Below are 15,000 nucleotides of genomic sequence, written 5' to 3'. Positions count from 1 at the left end.
TCCAAATAGCAAAGAAAAATAAAAAAAAAGCATGTAAACAAACAGCTTGGGCCTTAAGAGGTTAAGACATGGCTAGCTAGCTAGCGGCTAAAGTCCGCCCGCAGTCTGCAATGTTTTAGCTACTTCTAAATCACTAATCCTGGTCTCCATGGTGACAAATAAAGTACATTTCTTACAAGTATCACAGTGTTTCCCATAAACTGCCAAGATACCTGTGGCGGCGGGGGCGTGGCTATGGGCGTGGTCACCATGACATCATCGAGTAATTTGCATAATTTACTACCATGATATGATTTTCTCTAAAGTGCTCAAAAAATGTATACTTACTAATTAATAATAACAGTTTTGTTTTAAACGTCCATCCATCCATCCATCCATCCATTTTACAATATAATTACAACACTTTATGTACATATTTATATACAGATTTGAACAATAAGTTATTCACTGAAATATATTTATTAATTGTGGTTCTTACAAAAAATATATCTTATAAAATATAAAAGCTAAAATGTCTCTTAAAGCTCTGCCCCTTTAATTAGTGCATACTAAATAATTTAACTTTAGCCTACTACTACAACCATATTATTTACCAGCAACATAAAGTGAAACAGAGGCAGAGGTGTCCTGCCACAGTCAGTAACAAATAAACAGAAAACAGTAGTGGTCAAATACAAATAAGGCAACAAGAGAAGTATCCTACACTTCTCTTTTGTAAAGTAAATCTGAACAGCCTATATGGTCATCTACATCAACTATATAATTCGCCTGAGAAGCTGGACAGGACAAAAAAATAAAAAAAATAATAATAATTTTAATTTTTTAATTTTTAATTTTTTTAATTTGTGGCGGACGTAATTCTTTCGTGGCGGGCCGCCACAAATAAATGAATGTGTGGGAAACACTGTATCAGTATTACTGCAGTACGAGGAATAGGTAAACATGCTTCACTACACACCGTAGCTCACCTGAATGTAAACAAATGCCATGGGTGGATCTACACCTAACATCCACTGTAATGATACCAAGTACAGGAGCGTATAGTAGTCAATACTACTATGATGACATCAATATTTTTTAGCATCAGAAAATCTTTTTCTATTTTTTATTTAAATATATTATTTTTGTAAACTCAGGAAATACGTCCCTGGACACATGAGGACTTTGAATATGACCAATGTATGATCCTGTAACTACTTGGTATTGGATCGATACTCAAATTTGTGGTATCATCCAAAACTAATGTAAAGTATCAAACAACAGAAAAAAACGGATTATTATATTTTAACAGAAGTGTAGATAGAAACATGTTAAAAGAGAAAATAACCAGATATTAACAGTAAATGAACAAGTAGATTAATCATCAATTTTCGACCACTTGTCCTTAATAATGTTGACAAAATAATAGGTGGATAAATGACACAATATGTTACTGCATATGTCAGCAGCTAAATTAGGAGTCTTTGTTAGTTTACTTACTACTAAAAGACAAGTTGTTTTGTATGTTCACTGTTTTATATAAGGACAAAATTGCAATAATAAACATGTTTAATGTACCCTGAGATTTTTTGTTAAAATAAAGCCAATACTGCAATTTTTTCTAGTCCCCTTTTATTTAGAAGAGTACTGAAAAGTATTGAAATACATTTTGTTACCGGTACCAAAATATTGGTATCAAGACAACACTAGTCGTGACATAACTCATCTTTAGATAAAGTCTTGTTTGTCCACTCATATATTTTGTCACTGCAGTTTTCAAACTAATGTCAAAATATCGTCTCGTTCCCGTGAAGTCAATATCGTGTATCCTTTGGTGAGCTGACCGTATCGTCACACTCCAAGTTAAAAGCACACCAATCTCATTATACGACAATTCCTTATTGTAAGAGCATTGACACGTTTTAAAAGAAAAATATATATAAAAAGTAAAATATACGTATATAAAAATGTAATAGATTGTGCGGCCCAAACCAAACGACTCAGCGACCCAGTTTTGACCTTCAAGCCCCACTTTGGGCAACCCCTGGGCTATGGATGGGAAATATGACCTAAAATCTAAATCCTGCAACAACGAGATACACCACAACATATTATTTGGTGTATGAATAATAATATACTTATTTCAAATCGTGTTACAAAATCCCATAATTTGGCTGCTGACATATGCAGTAACATATTACATTGTTCCCAGTTGTATTATTTGGTCAAAACAATTATTATTAATCTACTTTTTAATTTACTGTTAATATCTGGTTACTTTCTGTTCTAACATGTTTCCATCTACACTTCTGTTCAAATGTAATAATCACTTATTATTTAAGATTTAACATTTTCCTGTATGGTTAATAACTGTCCCGATCTTGCTGGCTGCAAAACAAATGCACTTTTATGTTCTGATAAAGTAACCTAATCTATTCTTCTGTTGGATACTTTACATTAGTTTTGGTGGTACTACAAATTTGGGTATGGCTCCAATACCAAGTAGTTACAGGGGCACTGTTCATTTAGTTTTTAATTTTCAAGATGATTTTGATCACTATAATAATCAGACAACAACACAGAATGGAAATTTAGCAAAATCAATTAAATGTTTTAATTATTTTAAATTATTGGCGCTGGTTTAAATTAAGGCTGAAACGACGCGTCGACGTAGTCGACATCATCGGTTACGTAAATACGTCGACGCCGTTTTTGTGCGTCGACGCGTCGCATATTTACGTCACACTACCGTCATGGCGAAGCGCAAAGCAGACGATTAAAGCAGACGATGCGAGCGAGGTGGAAAAATCACGCCAAAAGTCGTCAAAAGTGTGGAAGTATTTCAATACACGGCCTAATAATGTTGTTGTATGCACACTGTGTCGAGCGGAAATGGCCTATCATAGCAGCACAACGGCTATGAACGAACATTTGAAAAGAAAACCATCAACTAGTCAATCGTCCGCGTTAGCATACGTTGTCATCATTACACAAAAACATGAATGTGTCATTTGTATCTGCTAGGGGTGTAACGGTACGTGTTTTGTATTGAACCGTTTCGGTACGGGGCTTTCGGTTCGGTACGGGGGTGTACCGAACGAGTTTCTAAGCTAAAGCTAACTTTAGCTGCAAAAGTCTTAACAAGCTGCTTCGCTCCTGCCTCTGTCTCAGCACGCAGCATTGTCCCACCCACACAACCATCTGATTGGTACACACGAAGCATTACCAGCCAATCAGCAGTGCGTATTCAGAGCGCATGTAGTCAGCGCTTCAGCGTGGAGCAGATAGGTGTTTAGCAGGTGAGCATCAGGCAGCGGACTCTCCCCAAATGATAATAAACACCTCCCAGTCAACTACTAGTAACATCACTATGAGCCCGTTGACCTTCTAGAAACTTAAACTGCAGCTCAGCTCACTCGCAGTCCTGGCTTGAGGTGAAGGCTAATTACCTCTCAGTTCCAGCCACTTCGACCCCTTCTGAGCGCCTATTTTCAGCTGCTGGGAATATTGTAAACAAGAAAAGAAGCAGAGCATGTAGACGTGCTAACCTTTCTTCATTACAACTGTTAGTCACTCACTGGAATGAGTAGAATTGGTTATTGTGTACTGTGTTGGACTGGATGTTTATTTTGCACATTTTAAAAGCAATACTTAATGTTTACAGTGCTCCAGAATATTTAGATTGGCACTTTTTTGTATTGGATGTTTATCTTTATTTTTGCACATTTTAGCAAATAAGCAATACTTTCACTTTTGTTGAAATGTTTACACTGTTGTTACAGAATATTTCGTTTTGCACTTTTTTGTATTGGATGTTTATCTTTATTTTTGCACATTTTAGCAAATAAGCAATACTTTCACTTTTGTTGAAATGTTTACACTGTTGTTACAGAATATTTCGTTTTACACTTTTTTGTATTGGATGTTTATCTTTATTTTTGCACATTTTAAAGCAAAATAAGCAATACTTTTACTTTTGAAATGCTTATACTATTGCAGAATATTAAGATTTGCACTGGATGTTGACTTTTATATTTGCACATTTAAAAGCAAATAAGATACTTTTAATTTTGTTAAAGGTTAAACGTTTTAAATGTTTACATTGTTACAGAATATTTAGTCATGTTGTTGTCAATGTTGACTGAGTGGCCATACTTCTTTTTTTTTGTAAATAAAAGCCAAATAAAGGCCTACATTTATTTTTTCATCTTCATTTTGAATAAAAAAATAATCTGTAAAAGGAAAAATAATCTATAGATTAATCGAAAAAAATAATCTATAGATTAACCGATTAATCGAAAAAATAATCTATAGATTAATCGATAGAAAAATAATCGTTAGCTGCAGCCTTAGTTTAAATGTAAGTCTTAAGTCTTCCTGGTAGTTATTTCCTGAGTTTGTAAACGATAACAAAATTAATAAAATATTTTCTGCTAATAAAAAATATACATCTTAATCGCTGTAGTATCGAGCATAAACATATTCTATACTTGGTATTATCTATATTTGTATTGATCCGCCCATCTTTGTTTGCATTCAAGAGCTCTCGTTTGAGGTTAGCATATTCTGCTTCAGTGTGTAGTGTAGCATGTTTAGCCACTCCTCGTCCTCTGGTGATAATGTTACGTATAAGAAACGTAGTTTATTTGTCGTGGAGATGAGGAATGCTGACTTAGGAGTGGTTTTGCACTGTGGAGGAACGTTAGCCGCTGACAAGAATGCTTCAGTGTGTTGAGGTTGTTGTCAAATGTGTAGGACACATCCAGAATGGGCCATCAACAGGGATGATGTTTGTTAGGAAATTATCGATGTCGATGCCATTATCGAATCCTCCTATCGAACCGATTCCTTATCGAATCCAGATAGGTTGTTGTATATTGAAAAAACACACAATTCTTGGTTTAACAAAAGCTCACTTATTTCGGTCTGCCGATATTATCGGCGGATAAATGCGTTAAAATGTAATATCGGAAATTATCTGTATCGTTTTTTTTTTTATCAGTATCGTTTTTTTATTTATTTATTTATTTTTTTAATAAAATCTACATAAAAAACACAAGATACACTTACAATTAGTGCACCAACCCAAAAAACCTCCCTCCCCCATTTACACTCATTCACACAAAAGGGTTGTTTCTTTCTGTTATTAATATTCTGGTTCCTACATTATATATCAATATATATATATAAATAAACATTGATTGATTGATTGATTGATATCAATACAGTCTGCAAGGGATACAGTCCGTAAGCACACATGATTGTGCGTGCTGCTGGTCCACTAATAATACTAACCTTTAACAGTTAATTTTACACATTTTCATTAATTACTAGTTTCTATGTAACTGTTTTTATATTGTTTTACTTTCTTTTTTATTCAAGAAAATGTTTTTAATTTATTTATCTTATTTTATTTGATTCATTTTTTAAAAAAAGTACCTTATCTTCACCATACCTGGTTGTCCAAATTAGGCATAATAATGTGTTAATTCCACGACTGTATATATCGGTTGATATTGGTATCGGTTGATATCGGTATCGGTAATTAAAGAGTTGGACAATATCGGCATATCGGATATCGGCAAAAAGCCATTATCGGACATCCCTAAAATAAATAATTATTGACTGTTAGTGCCCCTTTAAGTGGGCCACCTAAGAAAAATACATGCAGGGAAAATCCTGCATTCATTTGTATTGTACAGCACTTTACATTTGAAACAAATCTCAGAGTAATGGTGTTTACTTTTTGCTCCATAACATGTCAGCAAAATACAATTATTAACCTACTTGTGTTCGTCTGTGTTCACCAAGGTGACGGGGAGGAGATTTTTCACCATCATTCTCGTTAGCTTGCGAGTAATGTTGTTACTCTCCTCCTCACTCATCTACCCCACCATGGTAAATGGGTTAACACTGTGCTACAGAGCAAACACTGCCATGGTCACTCTGGCTGTCATGAACGTCATCATCAGAAATAGAATAACGTTAACGTTATCTTAATTCACATCTTGCAAGCACTAGTTTATTAGACAGACCTGCAAACTCTGGAGTGGTTTAGGCTACAAGATACCGTTAAGTTATCAGACACATACAAAAAGGCTAACGTTACTGTTAGCCACTGACTATGCTTGGGTAACGTTAGTCTAGCTAACATTACTGTAGTCCTGGTTGACATAAGAGGTAACGTTATTTTAGCCTAAAGGCTACAAGTGAGCCGATATGGAAATTAACCGGCAGCAGTTAACGTTAGTTACTCACCAGCACTATCACTGGGACTGCAGGTTGAAGCAGAGGAAGAGGGCCGTGTTTCGTCATCTCTGTCGCTGCTTCTCCAAGTGTTGAAGACACGACACGTTTCTCTAACCTTCAGGTTATGTATGGCCTGAACATGTTTCCTTGCAGGAAAGCGAAGCCTGGCAATAATTGCAGACAGCCGTTTCCTTGTCGTATTTCTTAGTAAAGTGAAGCCATGCCTTGGAGCGTTTTTTCCGGTCCATTGTTGTTGCTGCTTCTGTATCTGCCGCCGAATGACTGCGCTACGTCATTTCCTGTGACGTGTCACAGGACATTTCCTGTGACACGGGATTCGTTCCCAGGGATTTAAATAAAGAACCAAATCTTTTTCTTTACTATAGTGGCTTCGATAACGGGAACCGTTTCAAAAGAGGGATTCGAATCCATAAAATCGGTTCTTTTCTTATCGAACAATCGAGAGAACCGGTTTTCGAACATCATCCCTAGCCATCAACCTGTATTATTACGATGTAACAGTAGTAATAAAAGTTATATCTGCAAAGACCAAATGTATATCATTTACATCGTATATCGTCTATATCGCGCAACCCTACCCTGGGCGAGTTGTTTTTGGTAGCGGCTAAACTAACATGTAGTGATTCTGTGTACAGGTGATCCTGTTTGTGCTGAGCAGATGCACAGAGGGATACAACTACAATTGTCTGGTCTGCTGACAACTAGGTTTATTTTGCTAGTTACCAGGACTGCAACTAACCACTACTGGGATAGTTGATGAGTCATCCACTATCCTAAAGATCCCTGATTGGATTGGTTCTAATTAAGCCATTGGCTTTTAAATTAATTCATTAATATTTATTTATACTGTTAATGTGTTGCTCTCTAGGCTGTTACAAAATAATAACCATACTAAATGATTGTCCATTTAAAAGCAAGGACAGGAAAAGTGCAGATTAAAACGAAGAATGCATTTTTTGAGGTAAACAAAAGACAGTCGAAATAGTGTCAACAAAAACAAAACGAGACCAACGCTAGATAGCTTCTTCAGAAATAAATGTACTTTTATTATGTACTGTTTTAGTTCCAATGTGTATACAAAAAAGTTTTAATGTCAAAATCCGGCTGTTTAGAGGTTTCTCTCCACTCGGACGAGCCTGCGTTATGTCACGTATTTAATGGAGAACCACACTTTTTGGGGGAATTACCAAGTGTACATACTTGTCGGAATACCTACTCAGACTTCTTCTGTCCAGGTGTGAGGCATGTTTTATGATCTTCAAAATAAACTTACAGGGAGCAAGGGAGCAGCAAACCACTCAATGATGTAAACATAAGCACACACTCCCAGGTGTGGCATATCAAGATGCTGATTAAACAGCATGATTATTGCACAGGTGTGCCTTAGACTGCCCGCAACAAAAGGCCCATCTGAAATGTGCAGTTTTGCTTTATTTAGCTGGATTTATCTTTGAAGAGAACGCCTCTCCAATGTGAGCATTTGCCCACGCACGTGCGTTACGATGACAAACTGCAGTTAAGTCAAGACCCCGATGAGGACGACGACGAGCATGCCTGAGACGGTTTCTCACTGTTTGTGCGTAAATTATTTGGTTATGCAAACCAATTGTTGCAGCAGCTGTCCAGGTGGCTGGTCTCAAACGACCATGGAGGTGCACCTGCTGGATGTGGAAATCCTGGGCTGGTGTGGTTACACGTGATCTGCGGTTGTGAGGCCGGTTGGATGTGCTGCCAAATTCTCTGAAACGCCTTTGGAGACTGCTTATGGTAGAGAAATGAACATTCAATTCACGGGCAACCGCTTTGGTGGACATTTCTGCAGTCAGCATGCCAACTGCACGCTCCCTCAAAACTTGCAACATCTGTGGCATTGTTCTGTCTGTTAAAACTGCACATTTCAGTGTGGCCTTTTATTGTGGGCGCCTAAGGCAGACCTGTGCAATAATCATGCTGTTTCATCAGCATCTTGATAGGCCACGCCTGTGAGGTGGGATGGTTTATCTTGCCAAAGAAGAAATGCTCACTTACACAGATTTAGACAGATTTGTGAACAATCTTGCCAAAGAAGAAATGCTCACTAACACAGATTTAGACAATATTTGAGAGAAATGGGTCTTTTGTGTCTATAGTAAAAGTTTTACATCTTTGAGTGAAAAATGGGAGCAAAAACAAAAGTAACCAGATAGTAACATTAAGTTAACATTTAAATTAATAATAGTTTTGGTAAAATACAACGGAAAAGGATGTAGTATTTTACTGAATATGTCAGCAACTAAATAAAGAGCCTTTGCAACCTGGCTCTATTATTAATTATATATTAAAAAATATATCGCAATATCCCCAGGGCTTGAATTTAACCACGGTAACTGCAGCAAAAGCCTCGACCGCCCTCTCATTTACCGTTATGCCCTAAAAAGTTGAGCAACATGCCGTGGAAGTCTTTGCCCCGTTGTATTGCACTAGCGTCGATTGGCTTGGTATTCCCATCCTAGCTCACGTCATGTAGCGATGCGCGGCATATTAATGGACAATGGATGCGGATATCATGTATGGCATGATCAATTTTAATGATCATGGTGACTTCGAATACTTTGAAGGGCATACTTAGTCAACAGCCATACATGTCACACTCAGGGTGGCCATATAAACAACGCCAAAACTGTCATAAACCTGTGCCATATAGTGTGACTACACTAAACAACAATGACAAACACATTTCGGGAAAATATTTGCACCGCAACACAACATAAACACGACAGAACGAATTCCCAGAATTCCTTGCAGTACCAACTCTTCCGGGACGCTACAGTCATTTCCCCTTGCTTCCCGCCGTGGGGGTTCAGAGCGCACCGCTGTTAAATGGAGACAGGTGTGGACAATATTGGAGACGGACGCACTTGTCCCCACACTGAACCACAAGGGGGCGTAGGAGAAGAACAAAACCTGTTTATTAGACTTTATCTTCATTAGCCTAACTGCTTTGTGTTTAGTAAACTCTGTATTTTTTTTTACATTAATTGTGTTTTTTTCATGTCACAAAGGTATTACTTTAAAAAACATTTGACACATCATTTTGTTAATGTGTTATTGTGTATAGTTAATTCCTATACGACATATTTCTGCTCAATCTCTTAACGGATTCGTCCCGATACAGCATCTACATGTACATTTAAATGTTCATAACTTAAACAATTAATAATAATATAAATACTTCCCTTTATCAAAATTTTAAAATAGAGATAAAGGCATCATGAAATGACAAAAAGATGACAAGTTTATATTAATAATGATTGAAAAACAGTGTGTGTGTGTGTGTATATATATATATATATATATATATATATATATGTATGTGTGGGAAAAAAATCACAAGACTATTTAATCTCTACAGGCCTGTTTCATGAGGGGTTTTCCTCAATCCTCAAAAATCTCCTGAGGATTGAGGAAAACCCCTCATGAAACAGGCCTGTAGAGATGAAATAGTCTTGTGATTTTTTCCCCACACATACATATTACGCTCTACCACGGTATCGAGCACTATTTTTTGGATAATCTAATTAAGAAATATATATATATATATATATATATATATATATATATATATATATATATATATATATATATATATATATATATATATATATATATACTACCGTTCAAAAGTTTGGGGTCACCCAAACATTTTTGTGGAATAGCCTTCATTTCTAAGAACAAGAATAGACTGTCGAGTTTCAGATGAAAGTTTTCTTTTTCTGGCCATTTGGAGCGTTTAATTGACCCCACAAATGTGATGCTCCAGAAACTCAATCTGCTCAAAGGAAGGTCAGTTTTGTAGCTCCTGTAACGAGCTAAACTGTTTTCAGATGTGTGAACATGATTGCACAAGGGTTTTCTTATCATCAATTAGCCTTCTGAGCCAATGAGCAAACACATTGTACCATTAGAACACTGGAGTGATAGTTGCTGGAAATGGGCCTCTATACACCTATGTAGATATTGCACCAAAAAGCAGACATTTGCAGCTAGAATAGTCATTTACCACATTAGCAATGTATAGAGTGTATTTCTTTAAAGTTAAGACTAGTTTAAAGTTATCTTCATTGAAAAGTACAGTGCTTTTCCTTCAAAAATAAGGACATTTCAAGGTGACCCCAAACTTTTGAACGGTAGTGTATATATATACTACCATTTTACTCTTAACAAAATCTTAATTTAGTTAATTTAATCTTAGATTAGTTCATTTGAGACCATGTATACATTTTTAACTTTTATGAAATACATTTTATAGAACTAAATTAGGAGCTTCTACTGGGATGCAATACTTCTGTCTTGAATAAAATATGTATGTTAACAAAAATGTTGTATATTGCATGCAAATAAATAATCATCTCCGACATTGAGATTAGTCACGTGAAAAATGAAAACTTCTGTCTTAAATAAAATAATTCTATAAATAATAATGTAGTATTATATATTGTATGCAAAAATACATAATCAAGTATAACACATTTTGGGGGTGTGCAAAGCGACTGCTTTAGTGATAGCCCTGTGCATAGTGCTTCTTTCTCATCATACATACCTGGAGTAAATGATTCCCCCACACTAAGATATATTTTAATAGGTTTGTTGTTGCAGTCTTGTTTGGCTCGTGGAGTTGCATTTTCCGCACTCGCCTGGAGGCTTTGGTTTCAGATGCAGGAATCAGTTTTTGCTCTGTTTTATTGTTATTTTTTAAAAATAACTTTGCAGTGTGCAGTCATTTGTTCCACGCCTGTTGCTGCAAAACCAAAGTAAGGAACTAAGGGGACTAAACAAACAAAATATGTTTTTATATAATCTGCAACAATAAACACAAATTAAAAGATAAAATCGATGCACAGTATAACTCGAGCCTAATATCACCCATCTCTGGTAAAAAAAAAAAAATGTCCCCCCACCCTGGCTTGGTCTTATTTTACTGTAAATAATGTTGTAAAGAGAGGCATGTTTGTCCCCCACTTAGATATCAGGACAGTTCGTACAGTATCTGGATTTTCTTTAGTAATAATAATAATAATAATAATAATACCTGGGATTTATATAGCGCTTTTCTAAGTACCCAAAGTCGCTTTACATGTTAAAAACCCATCATTCATTCACACGTGGTGGTGGTAAGCTACTTTCGTAGCCACAGCTGCCCTGGGGTAGTCTGACGGAAGCGTGGCTGCCAATTTGCGCCTACGGCCCCTCCGACCACCACCTATCATTCATTCAACATTCAATCACCGGTGTGAGCGGCACCGGGGGCAAGGGTGAAGTGTCCTGCCCAAGGACACAACGGCATGGTAAGAGGCGGGGAGCGAACCTGCAACCCTCAGGTTTCTGACACGGGCGCTCTACCCACTACGCCATGCCGCCCCTTTAGTACATGTATATAAACGTACTGAATGCCTCATGTGACTGAGCAAAGCTGGATTGTCCTAAAGATTGTTTGTCTTTCAGTGTCCTGCAAACATCTGTGAAGAACATCTCCTCCCTTTGCAACAGAAGTGGAGCAGGAGGAGCCACAGCCCTCCCTCATTAAAAAGGAAGGGAAGGCACCACAGAGTCCTTAAATTAAAAAGGTAAAGTAGGACCTACTCTCCCCTCATTTTAAAGAGGAAGAGGAGGAACACAGCATCAGTCAGGAGGGAGAGCATCTTGAAGGACTGGAGGAGGTTGATGTCACCAAGATGCCAGTGACTGGTGTCCCTGTGAAGAGTGAAGATGATGATGAACATCCTCCTGAGCAGCAGAAGTGGAGCTTCAGGATGGCGACAGAGGAGCCACGGCCCTCCCACATTAAGGAGGAAGATGCGGCGCTACAGACCCGGCACGTCAAAAAGGCAGAGGAGTACCCACGGACCCCTCACATTAAAGAAGAAGAGGAGGAACACAGCATCAGTCAGGAGGGAGAGCATCCTGAATGGTTGGAGGAGTTCCCAGTGATTGGTGTCATTGTGAAGAGTGAAGATGATGAGGTCAAAGGTGAGAGTGAGGAGAAGAGAGAGGCGGAGCCTCCAAGCAGCAGCTCAACTCAACACATGACAACAGAAGCTGATGGAGACCACTGTGGAGGATCACAAGCAGACAAGCTCTTAGCTCCACTATCAGATAGTGACGACATAACGTCACACTCTCCTGACACTGATGATGAAGACTCTAAAGATGATAAGACATGTCACACTGACAACACACACTTCACATGTTCCCACTGTGACAAAACCTTTAGTAATCGCTATCGGAAAGTACACATGAGAACACACACCGGGGAAAAACCTTTTTCTTGCTCAGGATGTGGGAAATGTTTTTCAAGGAAAAATGTGTTGAAAAAACACATGCAAATACACACTGGAGAAAAACCTTTTTCCTGCTCGGTGTGTGGTAGAAGTTTTGTGTTAAGTCAAAATTTGAAAGTACACATGAGAATACACACTGGAGAGAAGCCCTTTTCCTGTTCCGTCTGTGGCAAAAGTTTTACACAAAGTCAGTGTTTGAAAAAACACAAAAAATTACACGCTGGAGAAAATGAGGATGAAGACTCTAAAGATGATAAGACATGTCACACTGACAACACACCCCTGTCATGTTCTTACTGTGACAAAGCTTTTAAATATCCTAGTGATCTAAAAGTACACATGAGAACACACACAGGAGAAAAACCTTTTTCCTGTCCAGAATGTGGTAAAGGTTTTGCAACAAATCAAAATGTGAAAGTACACATGAGAACACACACTGGAGAAAACCCGTTTCCCTGTTCAATATGTGGTAAAGCTTTTGTACAAAAGAGTGGTTTAAAAATACACATGAGAAAACACAGTGGGGAAAACCCTTTTACGTGTTCAATCTGTGGTAAAAGTTTTACAAGAAGTTCAAGTTTGAAATTACACATGGAAATCCATACTGGAGAAAAACATTGTTACTGTTCAATCTGTGGTAAAGGTTTAGCACATAATAAACAATTGAAAGTACACATGAGAATACACTCTGGCGAAAAACCTTTTACCTGTTCAATCTGTGGTAAAGGTTTTGCAAAAAGTAGCAATTTTATAATACACATGAGAATACACACCAGAGAAAAACCTTTTATGTGTTCAATTTGTGGTAAAAGGTTTTCACAAAGTCCACATTTGAAAATACACATGAGAACACACACTGGTGAAAAACCATATTCCTGTACAAGCTGCAACAAAGGATTTTGTGTGCGCTCAAAACTTGTGGCGCACATGAAAACACACACAGGAGAGAAAGTGTTGAGTTGCAGTGTGTGTGGTGAAAGATTCTCTTCTAAGTACCAGTGTAAGAAACACAAGTGTGCTGGTGAGAACAGCAGCAGCAAATGAAGATGCAGGATTTGAATTATGCTGTCAAAACTTGCATTGATACACAGCATTGTGTACTTTTATTTGAAAAACAACAACAATATGACTGAACAGGTGAAAGTAAACAGTACCAAACATGTTACATACAATACACATTTATTGTGGTTATAGATGCTCATAATTCACTTTTATACTTATCCATAATGGTGTTTTATTTATATTTTTGAAATAATGAAGTGTTAGATATTTTCATGTTCTAATTGTAGATGATTCCATAGATGAACTCCTTTATACGATGTACATATTTGTTTTACATGTGTTCATACCTTTGCTTTTGAGTACACATACATCCCTCTTAGTTCATATTTACTGGTTCACATCTGAAACATCTTCTGGACCACTTCTGGAAGCATATTATTATTTACTTTATACATCATTTGAACAGTTGTCTTTTATACAAGATCATTTACTTTTAAAATGTGTGACTTTAGCAATCATTTGTTGGTTTTCTATAATCCATTCTCACTCTTCTGTAATATGAATATTGTTGTGTGATTGTTGTGTATATGTATGTCCCCAGACCTTTACGCAATAAACAATGTATCCTTCAACAAACGTTGGGTACATTAAATCTAGTTCATATTTGTCAGTATGTATTTTGTTCTATTTAATATTGCGGTCTTTGTTCTTTTGAGCGGTGTGGCGCAGATGGTTGAGCAGCTCGAGTTTTTCTGGTGTGTATTCAGCTTTTGCCAAAACCAGTTAAGGGAGGGAAAGGGGAAGAAAAAAAAGAATTAAAAGGAGGAATAAGAATGGAACACAACAAAAGGTAATTTGGTCATGGTTGTTGTGTGTCTGAAAACAGATAAATACATTTTAACACTTTTTTTTGTGTGCCTTAGGCTGGTATCGAATCTGCCAGTGGTGTGTCTAGTTGGTGGCCAAGGGTGGCACGTGCCACCCCAATAATGTGATAGGCCACCCCGGGTGTCACCCAATTCAGAGATGGAACGACCTGAAGCATTGTTTGTTAAACTGTGGTAAGTGTTGCACTTGGGCTCCAACTAGAGGTACGCCAAATAATTGCTTATAACAGATCAGGTGTTCCCTATCTACAGTGCACAGGTTGTCCCAACTTTATTTTGAAAGCACGCTGATTAGATCATTTTGGCACCTGCCAAGGTCCACAGTAATTTTTTTGGACCACATATAGGTGGGATGCATATGACGTCACATCCCTTTTTCTTCTTCGTGTCTTAATTTGGTCAAGCGGCTTGAGCGTAGCATTACAACAAGTGAGAGTAGAGTTTGAGCAGAAAATGTCATATTGCTGTTCGGTTTTTGGCTGTTCCAGTCGTTCAAATAGAGAGATAGAAAAGAAGTGGTTCATTAAGGTAATAAAGTCAGGAAA

General features: G+C 37.3%; 1 protein-coding gene across 1 annotated transcript in view; it reads left to right on the top strand.

Annotated features, from left to right (window-relative positions):
• Nucleotides 1-15,000, top strand: part of LOC133640865 (zinc finger protein 569-like) — a 32,475-nt gene that overhangs the window by 6,548 nt on the left and 10,927 nt on the right. The window contains exon 2 of the mRNA XM_062034548.1: nt 11,731-13,592. Coding sequence (XP_061890532.1) covers nt 11,961-13,592 — 1,632 coding nt within the window. The 5' untranslated portion in view covers nt 11,731-11,960. The remainder of the gene's footprint in view (nt 1-11,730; nt 13,593-15,000) is intronic.

This window comes from Entelurus aequoreus, linkage group LG23 (assembly GCF_033978785.1).
Source record: "Entelurus aequoreus isolate RoL-2023_Sb linkage group LG23, RoL_Eaeq_v1.1, whole genome shotgun sequence".
NCBI lineage: Eukaryota > Metazoa > Chordata > Actinopteri > Syngnathiformes > Syngnathidae > Entelurus > Entelurus aequoreus.
This window is presented reverse-complemented; position numbering and strand designations above follow the sequence as displayed.